The sequence below is a fragment of the Polypterus senegalus genome, chromosome 12 (genome assembly GCF_016835505.1).
Source record: "Polypterus senegalus isolate Bchr_013 chromosome 12, ASM1683550v1, whole genome shotgun sequence".
In the NCBI taxonomy this organism is placed as follows: domain Eukaryota; kingdom Metazoa; phylum Chordata; class Cladistia; order Polypteriformes; family Polypteridae; genus Polypterus; species Polypterus senegalus.
This window is the reverse complement of record NC_053165.1, coordinates 107,367,347-107,390,227: the sequence shown is the minus strand read 5'-3', so window position 1 is coordinate 107,390,227 and position 22,881 is coordinate 107,367,347. Positions and strand designations below refer to the sequence as shown.

The following is a 22,881-nucleotide window of genomic DNA, read 5'->3' as shown; positions in this document are numbered from 1 at the left end:
TTTTCTAGAGCTGCTGTGTGCTACTAAACACTTTCAGAGAAACAGAACCTATCCAGAAAACCTAGTTGGAAAAATGTTTTGTTCCAGTTTCTTCATAAGAAACTCACTTCTGTATTGAATATTACTCTGTGACATGCACACAAATGATTCTTCATTCATTTTTATTAATGGAACATTTACCCTTCTATTATGTTCAAATAGTGAAAAATTACATGCAAAAGTGAAAATCACAACAAAGTCCTAAGAGAAACCCCAAATGTACGGTCATTCGAACTCTTGACGGCTCTAGTGCATGGAATTGCACGGACATAAACAAAATTCAGCCAAATTAGCTTCTATGACTAGAGCTGTAGGAAAGGAAATATTACTGGGTGGGACGCCTGCCAATCACAGATTAAATTAGGGTTTTCAGTTAATACAAACATTAATCTGATACTATGGTTAACAATTCTGCTATGGTGTACCTAGTGAATATTAAAACCATTACTGCGTACCTTTCACTGAACCTCAGAAATGGTAGAAATGACAAGGTAAGCCTGATTTTTTTTTTTTTTAACAGCTGGTTTTGATCTTGACTAGTTCTTATACTGCAGTGTTGAGCCTGACATTATCAATAGACACAAGCTAATATTTCTGAAAAGCATACCTCTCCGCCCCAGCATCACATCACGTACATTATAACAGGAGCACAGGTAGCACGTATTCGCTGCAAACTAAGCGCACCGCTGCAAGAACCAAAACAGGTATTCAGCATTGCACCACCTTGCCGCAATGGAGAAAAAGCTCTTGGCATAACAAATAGTCACTTTCTTATCTTCTACTCGACCACTTATTCACAGAGAGCAAACTCGGGCGCATCACGTCTGTCAACATGACCATCTGGACATTGACTGCACGGTGACACGACAGATATCACCTTCACTAAAGATGCTTCACAGCACCCCTCTGCTCGATCACCATTAAGGCGTGTTCTCGAACACTCGTGTTTAAAACCAGGCGTCATAAACGGGTAGGTACAAAATGTCCAAAAGCCTAATTACCCACACTCTCTCGTGCGGGCTGTCGCGCTAACGCGGCTCCGGGAAGCTCCGTGTCTATCTGGGAGCGGGCAGGGCGATGCCAGGATGCTGAAGCGAGTCCAGATCTCCACGAACACCGGACGGCTCTACCCACCCCCCATGCACACTCAGCGCGCTACATTTGAGGCGAGGCTCGCCGCAATCCCTGCACGGACAGAAAGCAGAAACTGCAAGCGATTCCCAATCAACGGCAAATAAGCTACTATGTTTGCCTCCACATTAACACAATTAAAGCAAAAAAATAGGGATAAAGTAGGAAAGGAAAGGAAAAAGACCCGCCCGCACAAAAACTGCATATTTTCTGTGTGAGGAGGATCGCCGGCTACACCACCCATTCTCCGACTGACAGCGTGCGGCAGGGGGGCTACATCCTCCACTTTTCACATTCAATTGCCAGTGCTCTCACCTGTATTACTTTACACCGAAATCGTCCTCTTTTGTGGTAATCCCGGGATGCGATGAGGTGTATTACATACAGCAGACCCCGGGTCGGTGATTTCTTCGTGCCTCTCTGCTGTGCTCCTTAGTTACTCCATTAACAATTAAGGTCGCTGTCCGGAAAAAAATCAACCAGTTCAATAAATTAACTTTCTGGACAGCAGAGAAAATTCTTGTATTTGCTTGAGCTGCTCCGTGTGTTAGCACCCCAATGCCGTTCAAACAAAGAGGAACGGGGAGGAAAAGTCAAATTGTTTTTCTTCTAATTGTGTATTTTAGCCGCAATGTTCCGAGCAATTCCGGGATGCCTAGGGAGAAATCAGAGCGAACAATGCAACACCGCAGCAAAAAAACATTGCTGTCTAGAAACGCCGTTTCACCTACCGCGAATCCGGTTCACAAATCTACGAGGTTTCTATAACTGGCCGTTGAAAACCTGGCCTTTTTCTTTGCAAGTACGCAGGCCTACAAAAGAAAAGGAAATGCACCCATCGATAGTTCCCGTTTGCGCATGTGCAGGATGACAGCGAGTGAGTCGGAAGCACCACTTGCGGCAGTGCGGGCTCGCAGCTCCCTCGGCTGGGCACAGTAGAGTTTTGCATTGGAAAGTGAGCGCTGAATCCGCAAACATCACTCCAGAAAACTGAGAATGCAAACCAGGGATGGCTTAGTGTTTTTAATCGGAGAGCCAATGATCACACTGACCTATCAGGCACGAACAAATTGACATTCCTAGCACGTACATCGAGGTAGTATGAACTGGGCTACCTACAACAACTTTGACTCTGATCGATTTGAGAATTTTTATTGGGTTTGGAACACTACCGTCCCAAAATGGCAAAAATATCAGAAAACACTGCAAATAAATGCACGAGCTGTAGAGCGATGGTGAATGTTTCAGCAGAGCCTTTACAACTCACAAGAGTACCTTCTGCGACGGTCTGACCGCTTTTTTGCGGCGTACGGATTGTACTGCGACAGTGAAACCAGAGTGGAAGTCGTCGATAGGAACCAGTTGAACAGAGCGAACTCGTCGTAACGTAATACAAAAAGGGTTTAGGCACATTTAAATGCCAATCGGATCGTATGGTGCAGTAATGTACGGGCAATAGAAGATTGTACTCCAAAATTAGAAACAGTAACTTGTGTTGTCACTTGTCAGTTAAATATAATTTCTTTAGGAAACAGTGTGTTATATAGAATTTAGGTATTGAGCATTTGCTCTGCATTTATACAATTCATGTGCCTTTCCGCGGTTTCCTTCCACAGTCCTAAGGCATACAGGTTTGGTGAACTGGTGGTGTTAAATTGGCCGAAGGGTGTGTCTGTGTGCCTGTCCGCCCGACCAGGGATTCTTCCTGCATTTTGCTCGATGCTGCTTGCTGGGACAGGCTCCACCTTCCCCGCTATCCTGCCCAGGATTAAAGGGTTAGGAAGACGGATGGATAGTGTCTTTCACCTTAGGCTCAGTATTAAAACGCTTTGTAAAAAAAAAAAAAAATACAATAAAAAGCGGGATGCAAAAGAATTCACACCCCTAAAATTGTATTATCTTAGCCTAATCATCACCAACAATATACAGCTCAAGTTGGACGGTTGGGAGAGTCAGAGAGGTGAGATTGTGCTGGTTTGGACATGTGCAGAGGAGAGATGCTGGGTATATTGGGAGAAGGATATTAAGGATAGAGCTGGTAAGAGGAAAAGAGGAAGGCCTAAGAGAAGGTTTATGGATGTGGTGAGAGAGGACATGCAGGTGATGGGTGTATAACAGAGCAAGATAAAGAGGACAGAAGGATATGGAGGAAGATGATCCACTGTGGCAACTCCTAACTGGAGCAGCCAAAAGAAGAAGACTATACCACACGTCTGTAAAATGATATGAGGAAAAATGGAATGCAGATACTGCCATTTAAAGATAGGCTTTTATAAACTCTTCAGGACTTGGCACAATACAGTATTTCTATGGGGTCGGGAGCTGGACTATTTCCAACTGAAAATGTTTACCTGCCAGTCCATTCTTTGCCACACTGTGTGAAATGTTTATGGCCATTGTCATTCAGAAGAAGCTATTTCCAGATTATCTTCTACTCTCAGATAAAGGATATTATGTTCTCTTAAAGAATATTTTGTATTTGAGCGTCCAGATTGTCCTGTTGAACAGTTTTTTGCCACACCATTTGTAGAATGGTAATCTTTTAGAACCACATCTTTTCTGTTTTTTAGGTGCGTTCGCATATAATGCATGAAAACACCTACTGTGATAGCCATGTTTATTTATTCTTCTGTCACCAGTGGGCCAATTTTGTTGAAATGTCTAACACTCTTTCTTTAAATTTGTTGAGACAGTTCCCTTTAAATTGAGATATCTGAAACCGATCTGGCTGTACAAACCTTTCAAATTTCACAATATCCCATTGAAAAACATTGGCGAATTTGTAAGCCTTGCTATCTTAAAACAGAAACGTTCCTTGTGACTGCAACTACAAATTAGTTTACGGATTTACCTTGAGAGTGGTTAGTTGTTCCTTTTTTACTCATCCAACAGTCGCTTGAATCCCCAGTTCAAGTTTGTCAAAACTCTAGGTGAGGTGCACACAGAATCCTCTTATATTCAAATGCACAAAAAGAGTCACTTATCTGGACATGAATGGAAGACAAAAGGAATTCTGTAAGTGCCACTCAGTAATCATGGACCGATTTACAATAGTTATGTTACAGTATAAGCTATCTCACAGCTGCATTATCTGCACATTATTATTGTAATGAACGGACATTATCAACCTGCATCATGTTTGAAATAACTAATTAATCACACAAGAAAGGTGCAGCAACAATACGCTATAAAAACAGGACGGCTTTACAGCATAAGGGGACAACAATTTACTGAATGTATGGGCAGAAGATCAGAGCCATGGGGTGTATAACAAGGACCGCACTGTGTTTAACAGTTTCTGTGGTGCACAAAGGGCTGAGTGGCACTAACAGCAAGGACAGAGAAAAACGCCAGCTTGTGCCATCCTGAAACAGTTGCGTAGCTGTATTATGTTTGACAAAGCGCTGGGGTTATGGCCTGAAAAGCTGTTTTCCTTCTGTGTATTTTTAATTAATTTTAAATCTTTAAGAGAAGTGTCATCTTTTTCTTTTATACAGTTCCTTTTCAAGTTCTTAGTTATTTTGATGGTTTTAGTAAATTACTGGGTTTTACTTAATATTAGGTGGGGAACTTATTTCAGGCGTTTTTCTTCTTTCATGGATTAATATCGATGGTAAATTTTCTGCTAGTATTGTTCATTTTATAGTTATTCTTACTTTTGGCAATTTCACTTTATTTTTCATACAGTATGAGCTGGCCTTAACTGAATGGTGTGGTATTATTACTAATCTACTCTCTCTATATATAAAATCCTAAGCCTAAAAGTGCAACGATTTTATGTGACATTTTTATGTCACTTTTTTGTCATGCTATAAATTGGGCTTATTTTAAAACCTACACATATACGTTTGGTATCATTCTTTTCAGAATTTATCAAACTTTAATGTGATGTTGTTAGATTTTCACATTGTTATTCTGTTTTTAAATTCAAAAGTAGCATATCAAGAAAGATGCGCATCAAGCATAGTGGACTTCAGTTTAACGGGAATATTCCAATCGGTAAGAGAGTAAATATTTTATTCTCATTTCATGATTTTTACTCTGTTAAGTAATTATTCTTCTTTTACATTTTTATAGAATTTTGTGATTTTGACTCCAATAAATAATTTTTCTTTTGTACATTTACAGATTTGACTAATATTCTGGCCTCAACTGGGGGCTTGCCCCCAAGTACTAATATAATATTAATAATAATACTACTAATATATGTAATAATGTTGAGAAAGAGTGCATTGTATTTATTTCAGAGTACCTGTTGGGAGGTTATTGGGATTTTTGTCTTTTTGGCTTCCCATTCGTTATAAAAAATAAAAAAAAATAAAAAGATAGTTGTAGACCTTCCATAAGTATTAACAGCTCACCAATCGATGTCATTCAGGAGTCTTCTGTGTATGAAACCTATTGAGCCATCACAAGCTTATTTGTGCTCCATTTTCTAGCTACATGACCTTGTAAGGTGCTGTTAAAAAGCTGGTATTTAATGGAGTCTTCGAAAAACAAATGATGGATGGATAAAAAGATGAACGATTCAGTAGTCATTTTCAGCTCTTCCTTGTTGCTATTAGTGTTATGTTCCATGGTGACAATACTCAAGTCCAAAGGACAACATCACAAATATGACATGGAATTGCATATATGCCATGGTGTTCACAGTCACCCCAGCCAAACTCGGCTGAGCATTTATTTGTGACCCTGGGAAGATACCAAGATGGACTTTTCACTTCCTGTGAGCAGATTTCAGTCTCCGCTTTGCCACTGCGTTCATATATTCACACACACACTTTGTATTAGGCCCACCCAGACACGCACAGTGCACTTACTGATTACTGACCCCAACAGACAATAATGGAGGTCTCTTTTTCAGTTTTTCAGTCGCCTTCTGCTTTTCATCATACCTTCTGGGTTCTGAAGGAGTCCTTATCACATTTTTGTTTGTCACAGGGCTGGGGGGTGGTGACAGGTGTATCCAGCAGGGGGCACTAGCTCCCTTGTTGGAATGAGTTCTTTTGTAATTGCGGCATGTTACATAACCTGAATCTATACAGATATAATATAAAAAGGCAATACCCCTCCCTTAGTGATACAGCGGTAAGAAATCACATAGGAGAAATAACTTAGCTTTCTTTAATGACGGTTTATGCAGCATAACACATGAGAAAGCCATGACAAGACTATCACTGAAGTGGGGGCCTGATGTGTAGAGTCTGCCATTTTCATCGCTGCTTTGGAAGGATTTTCAGGATCGGATGACGTTATCTCCCATCCGTCCGTCGGCTTCCAAGGTGTGCCGGGCAATGTTCCAAGGCTTTATAGGCTTTCTTCATGTGCAGGCCCCCACTTGGGTGAATCATGCCATTCCAAACAAGGCAAAGAGAGGATCCAATGTCATGCTGAGTTTGACATACAGAAAGAGTGCACGTTGCCCATTTTGCATTGTTCTTAACTCGTCTTGTCTTAAGATGCTTGCCTAGCAGTTCTAAATGTACTAAATCTGGCTTTGTGTTAGCTGTACATGTGAGAAGAAAAGAAAAGCAGATTTAAAATATTTGCACAGAGCACAGTGACATATTAAACTTGTATTCTGATTACAACAGGTTGCATGTTCATGTTCGCTGTACTCTGACTGCATGACAACATTAAAACTCCCACTGCTAATCTTTGGTTTGACCTCCATGCCCACCATTTACTGTACTATTATGGAGATTTACTCGAGGACCGTTTCATGGCCTTTTAGGCCATAAAGATGGTGATGTGTCTTCAGCATCTGCTACTCGTGACACATGGCTGCTTGTGCTGAACTGCCGTGTTTTGTCATTGGCACTTCAGGTCATTTGTCATGCCTCACATTTAGCTGGAATTTCAAAGGTACTTGTAGAAAAACAGTGTAGTTTGCCAACCCAAAGGTTGTTACCAGAATTTTGATTTTGTGAAAGAGCTTAATTGCTAAAAAAAATCCTTATTCATATTTGTTATTTGACAGACATGTATGGTAATTTACACAGAGAAGAACACATTTAGGGTTTAAACATTTTCACTGGTATGTTTCATGCATGTCTTTTCCTCTAACATCAAAGATTATACAAAAATAAAATCACCTTAAAGGACGGTCCCGTAGAAGTTAATGTTGTCGTCAGTTAAGAGATCAGCTTGAATGGGTGCGGATTTATTTTGGACACTTGAACTTTTGTGAGTGATAGGTTCTGTTTCATTACCTACTTAATTAGTTGATTTTGGTCTGCCAGTCTCTCTGTCTAACATTTTCTTCACTCCGGCCGAGGATGTTATCAAATCTTATCTTCTTAATAAGATGGAGTCCTGTATGCCTTACTGATAAGTAATGTACTCATTGTAAAGCAAATTTAAAAATCAATAGCATATAAAATTCGCAACATCTCCAGTGAACTCAAAGATGACTAACTTAATTAAGACAAATGTACAGTGGAACCTCGGGTCACGATCGTAATTCGTTCCAAAACTCTGGTTGCAATACGAACTAATTTCCCCCATAGGATTGTATGTAAATACAATTAATCCGTTCCAGACCATACAAACTGTATGTAAATATGTATTTTTAAAAAGATTTTTAAGTGCAAAAACAGTTAATTATACTGTAGAATACACAGTGTAACAGTAAACTAAATGTAAAAACACAGAAAACTAACATTGCAAGAGTTCATTCTACAGCCTTACGAACTGCTGGCTGTAAACACTTTTTTTAAATGAGTTTTAAGCACAGGGAAAAAAAATGAAAATTGGAAAAATCTTTAATTTATACAAAAACTAACCTTGCATGCACGTCTGACCGAGAACAATGTACAGGGAGAGACTGAACACGTGCGGAACTCATCGGTGCGTACGAACCGGAAGGGAAACTGGCTTGTTCGTCACCCGAGTGTGTGGTCGTGAACTGATGCAAAAGTTTGGCAGACTTTTTGGTCGTAACCTGATCTGTACGTGGTCCGAGACGTTCGTGACCCGAGGTTTCACTGTACATGCAGTCAGATACGTGTGAGTTGAGAATTTTTAAAGTTCTCACAGTTTTCGACTACTTGGCACTTCAGATAGCACTGCTGAACTCGCACAGAGTGGGAGACGTTTCCAGCAGTTTGGACTGCCAAAGTAAAGTGAGCCTTGCGAGGCCAGAAACACCAGCACAGTAATACAAGGGTTAAAACATCTCTGTAATGAAGGCAGCAAGAGGTCTACCAGTTCAATGAAAAGACCACTCTAGCAGATTAGAAGTGATGAGGGATCAGAATTCCAAAAAGACCACCAGTGCTATATAAAGACTAGAATGTCTCTTCTCATCTGCCTGGCTGTTTTTATTTTATTATTTGATTATTTTTTTTTACCACGTTTCTTTTAACGTCACCAGTTTGTTGTCTGGTACAAATCTTGTAATCGATATTTAACCCACTTCCGATTGTCCAAATGACTTGAAATTTTTTACACTTACTCATTTCTGATGACAATACGTGAATCAATAATCAGTTTCTCTAATTGATCAATTAATCCATGTTAACTAAGAAATGAAATTTTCATATGAAGAATAGTTAAAGATTTCACCAATAGATGGCGCTAGTAACGGATAGAAGTATTAAAGGAAGTGTTAAAATATTCATTACAAAATTATAATAAAAGACCAAAAAGTTGAAAATAATATATATATAAAAAAATACTTTTTAAAAAACACGCTTATATTAAGTTAAAAAGTGTACTAAAAACTAACAAATACGTCTCTCATACATCACTCGTAAAATAAAAGCGTGGGCGCTTTTCATCAATCAACATTCAAAAAACACTTCCTAAAATCTTTGCAAAAGCGCCCACCTTTTATTTTACGAGTGATGTATCAGAGACTTATTTTTTAGTACACTTTTTAGCTTAATATAAGGGTGGTTTTTAGAAAAATATTTTTTAATATATGTATTTTCCTGGCGAAGGCTAGAAGATGCCTTGTCAACATAGCAGGTACAAAGTGACATTCTGAATGAGTCCAGCAGAGGGCACTCCACCCATCCAGTAGGATTATTTGCTCTCCAGCATCAGCATCGGGACTCCAGGAGCGTGTGGACGGGATTTGGAATGAAACTCAAAGTACAACGAGTGGCCTTTTCTTCGCAGGCATTCCCTTGTGCACACAGTAAAGCTCAGAGGCGTCAGATTGTTTTTGGTCTCCACACTTCAAGTGACCCCCCGTTCCTGCTCACTTATCCCGTTCCACAGACTGTGCACACGTATCTGTCAGAATTGGCCTTTGATTGTCCGTTTGGTGCGCCACAGGCCTAAACCTACAAGAGAGCACGAGAGCTGTCCATAAAAGGAAGGCAAGTAAACGTGTGTGGAAAGGAAGGAGAATTCAAATCAGGAATATAAAACAGAATCTGCAAAGAAAAAAGTGATCTTCAAATAAGACAATAATCACAGGTCCAGTTAGCTATTGGAAATATTGCAGGTTCGCCGTGGAACCTGCAGATGATAACAGAAAAAAGATGAAGGTGAAGGAAAGTGTGTGAAATCAAGCAGGGGCTTTCACAGTAGTGTAGAGAACGCCTCGATGTGTTCCACCCGCAGAAGACAACACCACGCAGATCACTCGTCAGCTACACAAACATGAAAGAAAACTGGAACACAGTGGTCTGGAAACCTTCAAGAAAAAGTGACACCAAGATGAAAGTATAGAGAGAGGTTAGGAGAAAGGAATAAAATCCCAGAAGCTCCAAAGCATACAACTTCATTGTTGAGACAGAATGGGACACTCGCCTGTCTTCATTGATGACGAATCAGATCAGGATGGCAGCCGAATGACTTCCAGAGTGCATCTTGACTGCTGACATCCACTACAATGATGCAAAGTAATGTCAGCGGAGGAGCAGTCAAAAAATAATAACTTGGTTTTATGAGCACTGTGCACAATGTGCCAGTCTTTGGTATTCACTGTTGAGGCAGTGCCCTTAAAATCCAAACCCACTTAATCCAGTATGGGATTGCCGCCGATTCGGGCAATTTTGGACACAAGGCTGGAACAAATGCTGACCAGATTAAGTAAGATTAAGCAAGTGCACCACTCAAAGGCACACGTGTGGCAGAAAACCCTGAGGCTGCCAACACTGCGTGTCCGTGAACAAGTCACGTCACCTGCCTGTGCTCCACTTGGAAAAATAATAAGAAACGCAACCAATTGTACTTTAAATGTTGTAAGTCGCCTTGGATAAAGGCATCAGCTAAATCATAATAATGGTATCAGAGGGGCCTACAGAGTGGTTATGTCACCAGCGCCACCTTGGCTGATAAAATCACAAGTCCCAGGTGATTACATTCTATAGGGTGGTCCAGATCTCATTATGCAGTTTTCATTACGCTATAACTTAAGTTTATTACATAGAAAATCCCCGAAAAATACGGGACCATCGAGAAGTGTGCGAACTGACGACATGAAGAATCGTCCCCGCATAAATCAAAGTCATCCAGACGATCTGGATCTGCATAATTAGATCTGGACCACCCTGTAGTTGGCCCAAGGCTTCTAAAAAATTATGCCAGCCGTTGTAAACTCATAATGTTAAGCGCTAATAGTCTGTGATACTAATTTATTCTTCTAGTATGTATTAAGATATTTATATTCAATGTGGTGTTATGCTACGTGAAAGCCTATAGCGATAACAAACGCAGGAGTCAACTGGGAAATGATCCAATGTGGCCACTAGATGGCGCAAAAATCAAATGAGTGACATGCGCTCTGCCAGAACTCTCTCGCTAACACAATCAGCCGTCATCAGTAAAAGAACAGACCCCGAGGACAAGGCACCAGTTCACGGCAGAGTGCATGTCATGAAACACAAAGGGGGCACGAATCAGTCAGCATCCTGCAGCTCATTTGTTGAGACTGCACTTCTAAAAATAAAAGCAATTCAACAACTCCGGAGCACATTTACACTCCCTGAACCGTAAAACACAAACCACACCATCTGCACTTTCCCTGCCATACCGAGCTATCAGCAAGGCTGAGGGGCCATGTTGGTCTAGACCCACCAGTATGTGTGGCACACAGAGTTGTGCCAGCCGTGGAATGGGCAGGGGTTGTTCAGGAACAGCTGGAATCTGGGAATGTTTTTACTTTGCCTTCTTTATTAAGCTCAGCACTGATTTCAAGTCTGGTATTTTTCAAGAAGTGATTTCTTTACAATACTGGTATATGTTAGTTTGCCCCACGAAATTGAGTTCTAAAGTGAAACATAGTTTTAAAAACTAGAAACGCTTGGACCTATGGTCCTTGAAGAAACAGCTTGTCACTCCACCGAGGATGCCTTCAATGCCAAACCATGGTCATTGTAACACTTTTCCTGGCAGACATGCCACATCCTTTCTATTGTAGGCAACCATCTCTGTGAATGCACCACCCCTCACCGTGTGAAGGACCCAAAGCCCAATAATATGGCAGAGAAAGGCTGCACCTTCAATTCTGGGGCTGAGACTGACTTCCTATTGACATGTTTATGATGGAAACAACCAGTCAGCCTTTGCAGTGTGCTTCACTGTGAGCAGAGGTCACCATACTGCCACATGCCCACATAGCTTTTCCCGTCAGCCAGGGTGAGAACCCGTGCCACTGCAAGCCACAAGAAGGAACTGACGCCCAATTTAAGTGTAGAGGAAGCCCATCCCTCTAATTCTTGGGACGTGTTACACATCACATCCTAACAACCCTTAGCGTTTTAAAGTGCATCCAGAAAGTATTCACATCACTTTTTCCACATTTTGTTATGTTACAGCCTTATTCCAAAATGGATTAAATTCATTTTTTCCTCAGAATTCTACACAACACCCCATAATGACTATGTGAAAAAAGATTACTTGAGATTTTTGCAAATTTATTCAAATAAAAAAATTGAGAAAGCACATGTACATAAGTATTCACAGCCTTTGGTCAATACTTTTGTCAATGCACCTTTGGCAGCCATTACAGCCTCAAGTCTTTTTGAATATGATGCCACAAGCTTGGCACTCCTATCCTTGGCCAGTTTCACCCATTCCTCTTTGCAGCACCTCTCAAGCTCCATCAGGTTGGATGGGAAGTGTTGGTGCACAGCCATTTTAAGATCTCTCCAGAGATGTTCAATCAGATTCAAGTCTGGGCTCTGGCTGGGCCACTCAAGGACATTCACAGAGTTGTCCTGAAGCCACTCCTTTGATATCTTGGCTGTGTGCTTAGGGTCGTTGTCCTGCTGAAAGATGAACCGTCACCCCAGTTTGAGATCAAGAGAGCTCTGGAGCAGGTTTTCATCCAGGATGTCTCTGTACGTTGCTGCAGTCATCTTTCTCTTTATCCTGACTAGTCTCCCAGTTCCTACTGCTGAAAAACATCCCCACAGCATGATGCTGCCACCACCATGCTTCACTGTAGGGATGGTATTGGCCTGGTGATGAGCGCTGCCTGGTTTCCTCCAAACATGACGCCTGGCATTCACACCAAAGAGTTCAATCTTTGTCTCATCAAACCAGAGAATTTTGTTTCTCATGGTCTGAGAGTCCTTCAGGTGCCTTTTGGCAAACTCCAGGCGGGCTGCCATGTGCCTTTTACTAAGTGGTTTCCGTCTGGCCACTCTACCATACAGGCCTGATTGGTGGATTCCTGCAGAGATGGTTGTCCTTCTGGAAGGTTCTCTTCTCTCCACAGAGGACCTCTGGAGCTCTGACAGAGTGACCATCAGGTTCTTGGTCACCTCCCTGACTAAGGCCCTTCTCCCCCGATTGGTCAGTTTAGATGGCCGGCCAGCTCTAGGAAGAGTCCTGGTGGTTTCGAACTTCTTCCACTTACGAATGATGGAGGCCACTGTGCTCATTGGGACCTTCAAAGCAGCAGAGATTTTTCTGTAACCTTCCCCAGATTTGTGCCTCGAGACAATCCTGTCTCGGAGGTCTACAGATAATTCCTTTGACTTCATGCTTGGTTTGTGCTCTGACATGAACTGTCAACTGTGGGACATTATAGACAAGTGTGTGCCTTTCCAAATCATGTACAATCAACTGAATTTACCACAGGTGGACTCCAATGAAGCTGCAGAAACGTCTCAAGGATGATCAGGGGAAACAGGATGCACCTGAGCTCAATTTGGAGCTTCATGGCAAAGGCTGTGAATACTTATGTACATGTGATTTCTCAGTTTTTTTATTTTTAATAAATTTTTTTAAAAACCTCAAGTAAACTTTTTCACGTTGTCATTATGGGGTGTTGTGTGTAGAATTCTGAGGAAAAAATGAATTTAATCCATTTTGGAATAAGGCTGTAACATAACAAAATGTGGAAAAAGTGATGCAATGTGAATACTTTCTGGATGCACTGTATATACATACTTGCCATGCTGCTGCTACTACTACTTCTTCTTTCGGCTGCTCCTGTTAGGGGTCGCCACAGCAGATCATCTTCTTCCATATCTTTCTGACCTCTGCATCTTGTTCTGTTACACCCATCACCTGCATGTCCTCTCTCTCCACATCCATAAACCTTCTTAGGCCTTCCTCTTTTTCTCTTCCCTGGCAGCTCTATCCTTAACATCCTTCTCCCAATATACTCAGCATCTCTTCTCTGCTGGTGTCCAAACCAATGCAATCTCGCCTCTCTGACTTTGTCTTCCAACCGTCTAACTTGAGCTGACCCTCTAATTATCTCAACATCAAGCTCAGCATTAACGTTTGCAGCACACCACCTACTGGTATACATTTTGTAATGCATTTAGTAGTAAAATTAATTTCACTTGTCGATCCTACAGACATCAAAAACATTTGTAGTAATAAAATGGATTACTGCAAATGTTTGTGATGCTCCATCTGGAATGACAAATGCAATGCACAAGTCTCTGTTATATGCCACTTGGTATGGAAATCGTAAAGGCAGTGTTAATGTTTGTGATACGCCATCTGTTGGAATGATATAGCAACCTGACAGACACACAGACACTTATCCATTTATAAAGGTGGATAATTAGCTTGCTCTGGCATTTTCAAAAGGAGCTAATGGATACTGGGGTCCTAATTAAAAAAAAGCCTTAAAACCTTAAAGGGCAAGTGTGCAATAAAGCAGACTAAAGCATCACAAACCAATTATTGACTGTTTTAAAGCATGAAGAGCTGCTCTTGCTGAGGATACGGTAATAAAAGAGAACTGAGCAGAATTATTTTTTGGGAGGGAAACCCAGTGACAGTCAGTATGAATCAATTTGTAAAGAGACCGAGGAGAACATGCAGAGCCTGGCGCTGTGAGGCAGAAATGACATTATGCGAACATTAATTTTATTTTAATTCTTTTCATTTTTATTACTATTTAATTTAATATTGTTTCTTTGTATCAGTATACTGCTGCTGGATTATGTGAATTTCCCCTTGGGATTAATAAAGTATCTATCTATCTATCTATCTATCTATCTATCTATGACAGCTCTGCTCTACCACTGTGCCTGTGCTGAACACATTTCTACTGAAGTTACAAGAGTTTTTAACCTGACTGAATGCTAAACGTATGCTTAGAATGTCTGCTCTGTTCTTGACTGTAAGCTACATGCAAACACAATGTTTCTCTCACAAGTGTGCGTGAAGTTATCAGAGCAGCAGCAGGCAATATTTTTGTGAAAGCAACGATACCAGCTTCAGTGTAGTGATAGAATATACAATAAGCAATCATAAGTGTAGCTTTCAGTTTTTGTTGTTTACTTGTCTACAGAACAGAGACATCAATTCACATCTGGGCATCACCACTCAATGTCGTCAGCAGCACTCGGTGAAGAATAAAGTGCACTGCTGGACTCCTTGAAAATGCCTCAATCTTACAATGGTTACCTTTTTTTCTTTCTTATGAAGGCAACATTTTGCGATATGTGTGTAATCTGATGAATACTCAATATTTTAGGATGGAAAAATTGACATATTTGATAAGTTTTAAGGCTTTTCTTCACAATGGGACACCAGTACCCATTATCTCCAGTATAAAATGCAGGAGCAGGCGTGTTATTTTTAAAATAAAGTATGCCTCACTTTGGAGTGCACTGCATGTGCTTAGTTACTCTATACCAGGATTGTGAAGAAAGAACCTCAACCTGTGAAACACCAAACCTCATTTTTAAATGGCCAAGGCCATTCTTATTACGTACAAACCAGCACACACATTACAACCTCAAGATGCCAGCCTAGCGAAGATTCCAAGCGGCGGAGCCCCAGAGCTGCCTGCCCCTTCAGTCCCAGCTGTGGCGTCGATGCTTTAGTCCAGCATGGCCAGATCAGAGCTGCTGATGTGCTGTACATGGTGCATCTCGTGTAGTCACTTGGCATGATGGTTACCAACCCTCCTCTATCCTGTTGTGGCTCTTGGTGCCACTGTTCTACTTCCAAGCTGTTGTCCTGCCCATGGAGAAGACACCTGAGATGTGGGAAGCCTTGGATTCTAAAGAGGAATCTAAGGATGAACGGGTCCAGTTGTCTCATTAGACTGCTCAGCAAAAACGTATGCACCACGACAGAAGGTCCAGGGGGACGATGAATTGGCTGAAGATGTGTCTGTTCAAATGGACTGTGGACCTCCAGGGGTTTACTTTCAACAGGGTTACGTTTCTGGGGTTTTTGTTTTCCTTTCCTCTGTTGTCAACTGGCTGTAGTTCATCAACTAACAGATAAAATGGACAGATATGGTTAGGTTCCATTTACGTTAATCTGTTTAAATTATTTCTAACATTTGTAATTTGTATTTCCACTATAAGCTTGCCCCAGTGCTCTGAGCCTGTATTGAGTGAAGAGCACAAAATAAAAATTAATTCTGATGTTTCCTCAGTTTATGCATGATCAGAAGTACGAGACTAGGTGTTAAATCAGCTTGTTGCCATCATTTTTGGCTTCTCCTTTGAGCTATGGAGCTTTCTGAAAATAAACCTCCTATATTAGAACAGCATGTGACTTAAATGGCTCAGGAGGTCTACTCAGCCTCTGCACACACAGCATAAAGATGTGACATTTGGCATTTGCCTTCTTCAGATGGACAGAAAGCACAATGAGGCCAGCTAGTTAAACATGCAGATACACTGGTCAGCCACAACGTTAAAACGTGTAGGCCCCCCTCGTGCTGCCAAAACAGCTCCAGCCCATCAAGGCATGAGCTCCACAAGACCTCTGACAGTACCCTGTGGTATCTGCCACTGAGACGTTAGCAGCAGCAAATCCTTTAAGTCCTGTAAGATGTGAGATGGCAAGGAGATGGAGAAGTACTTCATGGATTAAATCGACTTAAATCCAACAAATCACCAGGGTCAGATAACATTTATCCTCGATTGCTTAAGGGCGTTAGTGAGTACCTATATACCTGTAAACACTTGGCACATATGTTTTGAAAATCTCTGCACAATGAAGAATTTCCAGTGATCTGGAGGACAGCAAATGTCATCTCATTGTATTAAAAGGACATCTGGGCAGATCCAGCCAATTATTTTCTTAACATGGAGCCACAACTCTTTCTATTGTACATAAACCATCTGGACAACAATATAATCAATAAGTTGCTTCAGACAGGCCAGCTGCATGGACAGATAATGGAGAATCAACTAAATTATTGCAGAGGGACTTGGACAGCAGAAAGACTTGGGCAGATTTAATGGCAGATGAAAGTAAGTAAATATAAAGTATTACACATAGGAAGGAAGAATGTTAAATCTGAAGTTCTGAAACTTGAAAGCAGCCCTTATGAGAAGGCGCCTGGAGTTATGGTGGACCGATTACATCCAGACAATGCACAGGAGCAATCGAGAAGACTAACAGAGTGTGTTGTTATTTAGCACGACGTGAGGAGTCTAAAGTCTCAGGAGGTTATGCTGTGGGTATGTAACACTCTGGTGAGATCTCACTTGAAGGACTACGAGGTGTTATATTATTATTATTATTATATTACAAAAAAGATGTAGCAGTGCTAGAGAAAGTCCAGAGGACAGCAATCAGGCTGATTCTGGGACTGAGAGGTAGGAGTGTTGAGGACAGATTCAAGCAAACTGGGAGATTAAGAGGGAACATGGCTAGAGTGTTTAAAATTATGAAGAGAGTTACTACAGTGGATCCCTGTTGTTACTTTAAAATGAATTCAGCAACAAGAACAGGCAGTTGTAAATTTATTAAAAAGCAGATTTCACATAAATGGAATAAATGTGGTGGGACATAGGACTGTAGGGACCTTCTAATCTGAACATGTTGTTATTTTGGACAATTTAAGTGAACAGGAAGGACAAGCTTATTGGCTGAATGGCCAGTTCTTATCGCAGTGTTTCTAATGTTCTAATATGGCCAGCTCTGGGTTAAGCCATTTCAAAGTTGCAATCCTGAACCTTCCTGCCATAAATGGATGAATGTAACTCCATGTCTGTTTAGCACACACTGTAGCAGTGTTTAGATATTCTTTGAACATCATCAAGGCTATCAATGCCACTCCTCTCACGAAGCTTTGTCTTTAAGCACTCTGGCAGACTATTGCATTCATTCTTTAAAGCAGTGCCAATATGGCTGTCACCTACAACTGCCCTGAAGAATGCACATCTTGGGCAACACAAAGCACTAACTCAAGACCCGATTTATGTAAAGCACACTTTAAAATGACTCATTCTTTAAATTTTATTAATTACCCTTTTTTTGTTGCTGCACTAACAAGAAAAATACAAAGTTTTACAGAAACAAAAATTCTGTGAAATGGACACATTTTACAAGCTTAGCAAGGAAAGCATATATTAACAAGAAACCTCTGCATGAATCTTGCAAATAAATATTCTTTCAAATCAATGAACAGATTTTTACCAATACAAAAATCACACAAAGTGTGCATCTTAAAAAAAGAAAACATCAATACTTCCATCATACCTTTAAATATAATGAAGACAGAAACAGAAGGCTGCTGCACTTCAGAAATCTGATGGCCTTCAAACTTTGATATGCAAGTTATTTAGTAATTCTTAAAAGTAATGCAAAGTGTGCAATGCCTAATTGTGTTAGACACACCATTAAAGGAAAAAAGGTAACTACACAAAAGACACAGACTGTTTAACAAAATTCAAATACATTGGCTTTCCGAGACCAACTGTATAATAATCATGCATTTGGGGGGGATTTTGGCCATTTTACATGCTAGCAGATCACCCTTAAAATTTATTTTAAAGTATCACTGTAAAAGTATATCCCATTTATTTGAAAAATAATAGATTTTTCGCTAAATCAAAAACATCAATTCCTATTTTAATTAACCTTTACAGGAACAAGCAACAACTGAGTCACAAATATTGCTGCAAAGCCTTTAATTGTGGCAGATTAGTCCGTTGGAAATGGTGTCACTGCTGAATAATACAAGCTGCAAATTTAAACTAACGCTAGACAAAAGGAAGCAACAGTCCACGGTTTGTACTTGACAGGGGAGAGAACTTCAGCAAAGGATACACGATGGATGATCAGAAAATGGGCACCGGATACAGCATGGCTGTGCTACGTGGCAGACATGGCCCTGCAGCGGGTCTTTTTTGTTAAAACACCAGAGCTGTGTGTGTTCATAGCATGTAATAAAGACCTTGAAATATTTCCTGGCTCTATGGGACACATGCATTTCTGACCGTTAAAGTAAACCTGTAACATGATGACATATTAACGGCGCAGACCGACTGCAGTTTCTGCTTCTTCCTGGTCCACTCTAAGGTTTGTGGCTAATAAACCGCTCTAATAATAATAATAATGGTTCTTTGAAAATATGACTGACAGTACAGGTGACTACACTCGGACTTAACAGGCACACCAACTTGGGGGTACAAATTAGAACCCTTCAAAGGACGGCAGCTGGCAAGTGGACCATTTAAAAAATGAAAAATCAGGTGGGTGACAAGTAAAATTATGTTCATTTAAAAGGTTTGTATTCTTCCAAATGCAGCTTAATGCAAATATCAAATTAACTTTCCAGGAAAGCAGGAGCACAGCCTAACCGTGTGCAATGAAATATTTATTTTGATTTAAGGGGATTTTAATAAAGCAACATTATGAGCATCTTAGATCAGCACCACACACTGCACAGCTGCTTATATAGTATTGTCAAAATATTTACCAGAACTTCATTTGGAACAGAAGAAAATAAATATTTATAGTCAAACAACCAAACATTGTGAAGTATGAGACAAACTAATATGTTACAATATTAAAAAAAGAAATAGTTTTGATTTTGGTTCCTGAACAAAAAGGTTTTGTTCCTCATACAACTCTAACTAAAGTACATTATAAAATGTAATTATCTCGGCCATTTGAAGTAATTTGATTAGTATAAGAAAATATTTTGTATATTTAGGACCTCCTTTCAAGTATGCCACTCAGATGGCTTTTGTATAATAATAAAAAAAAAGAAAAAGCAGCAGAAAAATGTACTTAATCACATATGGAGAACACATCTTAAATCACTTTACAAATGTATTTCAGAACTGTTCATTCAATTACCTTCTTCGTACTTTACATATGCAGTGAACTGAAAAGATCGGTGTATTTAGCCATAAGAATGTCTATGCAGATACAGTAATGACTGAAAAAAGAAAACCAATCTGATTCAAGTCCAGACTGTTTGCAGAGGAGCAAAACTAGAAAAGGCGCCCCGTACTCCACAGTATTTACACACACATTCAGGACAGTACATGGAGGGTCTCATTCAAGTGAAAAACTGCCTTAAAACATTAAGAAGGCTTCTTATTTGAATTGTAAAACTAGGGACGTTAACTACTCCACTACACGGAGCTATTACGTATTTGACTTCTGTAATATTCATTTGTGGCCCGTGATTACTAGAATAATTTCCTTCCCAAATAAGACACGCCACTCCATGCTGAATGAACAAGCAAAGAATGAGGCTGGTGGAATGGCAGAGCAGGTGCTTGGCTTTTGTGACCGACTAACTTACTGTGTTTTAAATGCATATTTAACTACATAAAAGGAACAAGGTTTACAAAATTGAGTTCTTACATAGGTCTACATACAAATTTCCCTGAACGTTTTCCCTTTTTTGAGTGCAGGAAAGTGTAAGTCTTCAAAGGCACAGGATTCCAGTAAACACTACCAGAGCTTCTTAAAGCAAACTTAAAACATAACACTACAAGGGGGTTTGGGGCGGTCTGGAACAACACTGATTATATTTGGTCTACGCATCATTTTTGGAATATTTATAACGGCATTTGACAGAGAGCCGCCCATCTAAGTATCTTCTTAAACCCTCTTTCTTATCTAATTTAGCATAAATTATCAGAGTATTCAAAATTTCTCTCAAAATGCAAGACAGAACAAATCATGAAATCTGCTTAGAATTTAATATTCTAACAAAAAAAAAATTCCTTTAAAACAATTCTATGAAAACCATTCTGGCACAAAATGCCATTTTTCTTGAGTGATCGAAATGATCAACTCAGACGAAAAAATCTGAAAATAAAACTACATACTGCTTACTCTGCAATGTGTGAAATAATCAAACCCGCACTGTATATATACCTCATATGAATAAAGTCAGTTAAAAACTTGTTTTAACAGCTTACTCCATGACACAAATACAATTCACTTACTCTTGCCAGTAAAAAAGGGTTGAGACATCCTGACCAAGAAACCTTAGCGACCCCGTGGTGCACCACAATCTACTATAAGAGCAGCCGTCCCTTTAAGGCGGTCTATATAATTACTGAGAAGTCTGTAACTCTTGCTGTAAGTGCTGGTATAACAGCAGCATTATAATAAAATATATGCATTCAAAGTAAAATAGATCTCCTTTGCATTTTTTGAATTATTGCTTCTCAGCTCACACTTTCTGTTGCTACAACTTATAGAGCAGACTCTGTGATAAACAGTGTTTTAACAGACATCACAAAATGAAATGAAAATGAAGAAGAGCACAGTCCTTTACTTTCCTAATGTCACATTCCACATGAATCGTAAATTGATCTGTAAAGGTTTACAAAGAAAAAAAAAATGAATAGTGCAAATAGTAGACTCAATACCTGGCTCAGCCACTGCAAGGCTTTCTCAAGAACTCCTTTTTAAGTTTGATTTTTCAGATTCCGGCATTAGAGTGTAAACTTGTTTATCACAAGTAATGGTCCACAAATTGACTCAGTTCAGAACTCTGATACTTTTGCTTTCTTTGGTTACACACTAACATAAAAATATAACATTTAAAAGATCAACTTTCTGTATAACACCTGGGAGTTTGAATGTTACCTTCCAGCCAGGAATGGCACTGCTCATGATCAGTTCAGAAATGAATTCTTGGTAAGAAATATTCTTTTACATTTTAGGAGACTGTTTCATTTCCTGCTTCTGTTATTCACTTCATGCAGGCTGTTGGTGTCATATGAATGTTTACATTATTTTAGGCTGAGTGAAGCGGAATAACAAACTTACATCCAAAAGGAGAGTGGTAACTGATGCCAACTTCTTGAAAAACCTGGCGAGGAATGCCAATGTCACAAAGATAAACACGTCCTGCACTCTCAGCTAAAGGCAGTGGCAGACCAAGGGACAAGGACCACTTTGCATCTACTGCCTGCTCTCGAGCACTCACGGGTGGGTCAATGCTTAAAACAGGAGCACGGTTCTGATTGGCCCAGTCCACAGCTGCCCGGTACCATGGCTGATCACGAAGGAAGGCATTTTCATGGCAGTCTAAACAATTAATCACAAGATCAACAGGACTGTCTGGTAAATCTGTAAAAGATAAACAAAATGCAAAATAATTAAAAGATTAATCTGAGACACTCTCAAAAATGGCTAAAATAAAGTCACTGGCTGTATGCAAAGATCTCCTATGGTTCCCTTATGGAGATAATAAAGGGAAAGAAGACAGATATTTCACTAACTTACTTTTTTTTTTTTTTCAGGATCACAATAACACCATGTGTAGTTAGAAAGACCAGACCACCAGAACACTGGCAACCTCTTTCAACTTCTCCTACTGAAGAATTCCTAGAAACTCCCAGGCTATTCGAGAGAAATAATCTTTCCTGCATTTCCTGGGTCTTATAGTAGTGGACTATGCCTTAGAAGCGCCCAGGGACATCCTAGGTACATGCCTAAACCGCTTCAATTGGCTACGCTCAATCTATGGACGCGCCAGTCCTATTAAGAATTTCTCAATCTTTTATGGAGAATAAGCCCAGCAACCTTGTGCAAGAACTTTATTTCAGGGGTTTGTACTTGCAATTTTCTTCTTTCTGTAACAAGACACCAATATCCTCCAGGCCACAGTCCCCTGCAATTACCTACACTACTGAGGTCTAGAACAGAGTCCATTGAGAAAAGAATCCCTTTAAGCAGTTAAAATTTAAACCCATCCTGAACAAAGTCATGTACTAGTAGATCCCATCATACTTTCACTACCCTCTTTGGTCTTTCCAATCTGCCCAGACAACACTCCATCCAACTCAGCCAGGTCCAAATTGCATGGCCTCAGATTAGACATGTCCAAGACACACTGGTACCCAATAAAAGGTTCCTCACAATTGTATTAAAACATGGTGTTCACTATGGACAATCCATGACTAGCTGCTCAGAATCTGATCAGAGGCCATTACTCCCAATCATACTCCTCCAGGTTTCTCCATCATTCCCTACCTGAGTGTTGAAATCTTCCAGTAGGAGTCAGTACAGTGTCAGAAATAATCAGGGGAAAATGCAAGAATGACCTCAAATTGA

The 22,881-nt window shown here is 40.1% G+C and overlaps 2 protein-coding genes and 1 long non-coding RNA gene across 6 annotated transcripts in view; 1 reads left to right on the top strand and 2 right to left on the bottom strand.

Moving 5' to 3' along the window:
* Positions 1-2,074, bottom strand: part of csk (C-terminal Src kinase) — a 167,931-nt gene extending 165,857 nt beyond the window's left edge. The window contains exons 1-2 of one of the 3 annotated variants that reach the window (XM_039773180.1): positions 1,902-2,074; positions 1,486-1,630 (exon numbers count right to left, since the gene is read on the bottom strand). The gene's annotated coding sequence lies outside the window, so the exon portion shown is untranslated. Of the gene's footprint in view, positions 1-1,485 lie in introns of all 3 variants that reach the window. The other 2 variants (XM_039773179.1, XM_039773181.1) reach the window with 2 other exon arrangements.
* LOC120541490 lies at positions 75-22,238 on the top strand. Its single transcript, XR_005636012.1, has 3 exons — positions 75-530; positions 5,105-5,169; positions 22,068-22,238. It is a non-coding gene; the product is annotated as an uncharacterized LOC120541490 (long non-coding RNA).
* Positions 14,536-22,881, bottom strand: part of edc3 (enhancer of mRNA decapping 3 homolog (S. cerevisiae)) — a 68,706-nt gene continuing 60,360 nt past the window's right edge. The window contains exons 7-8 of one of the 2 annotated variants that reach the window (XM_039773177.1): positions 21,592-21,894; positions 14,536-15,823 (exon numbers count right to left, since the gene is read on the bottom strand). In XM_039773177.1, the coding sequence (XP_039629111.1) occupies positions 15,654-15,823; positions 21,592-21,894 (473 nt within the window). In that variant the 3' untranslated portion in view covers positions 14,536-15,653. Of the gene's footprint in view, positions 15,824-19,280; positions 21,895-22,881 lie in introns of those variants that run through there. The other variant, XM_039773178.1, reaches the window with a different exon arrangement.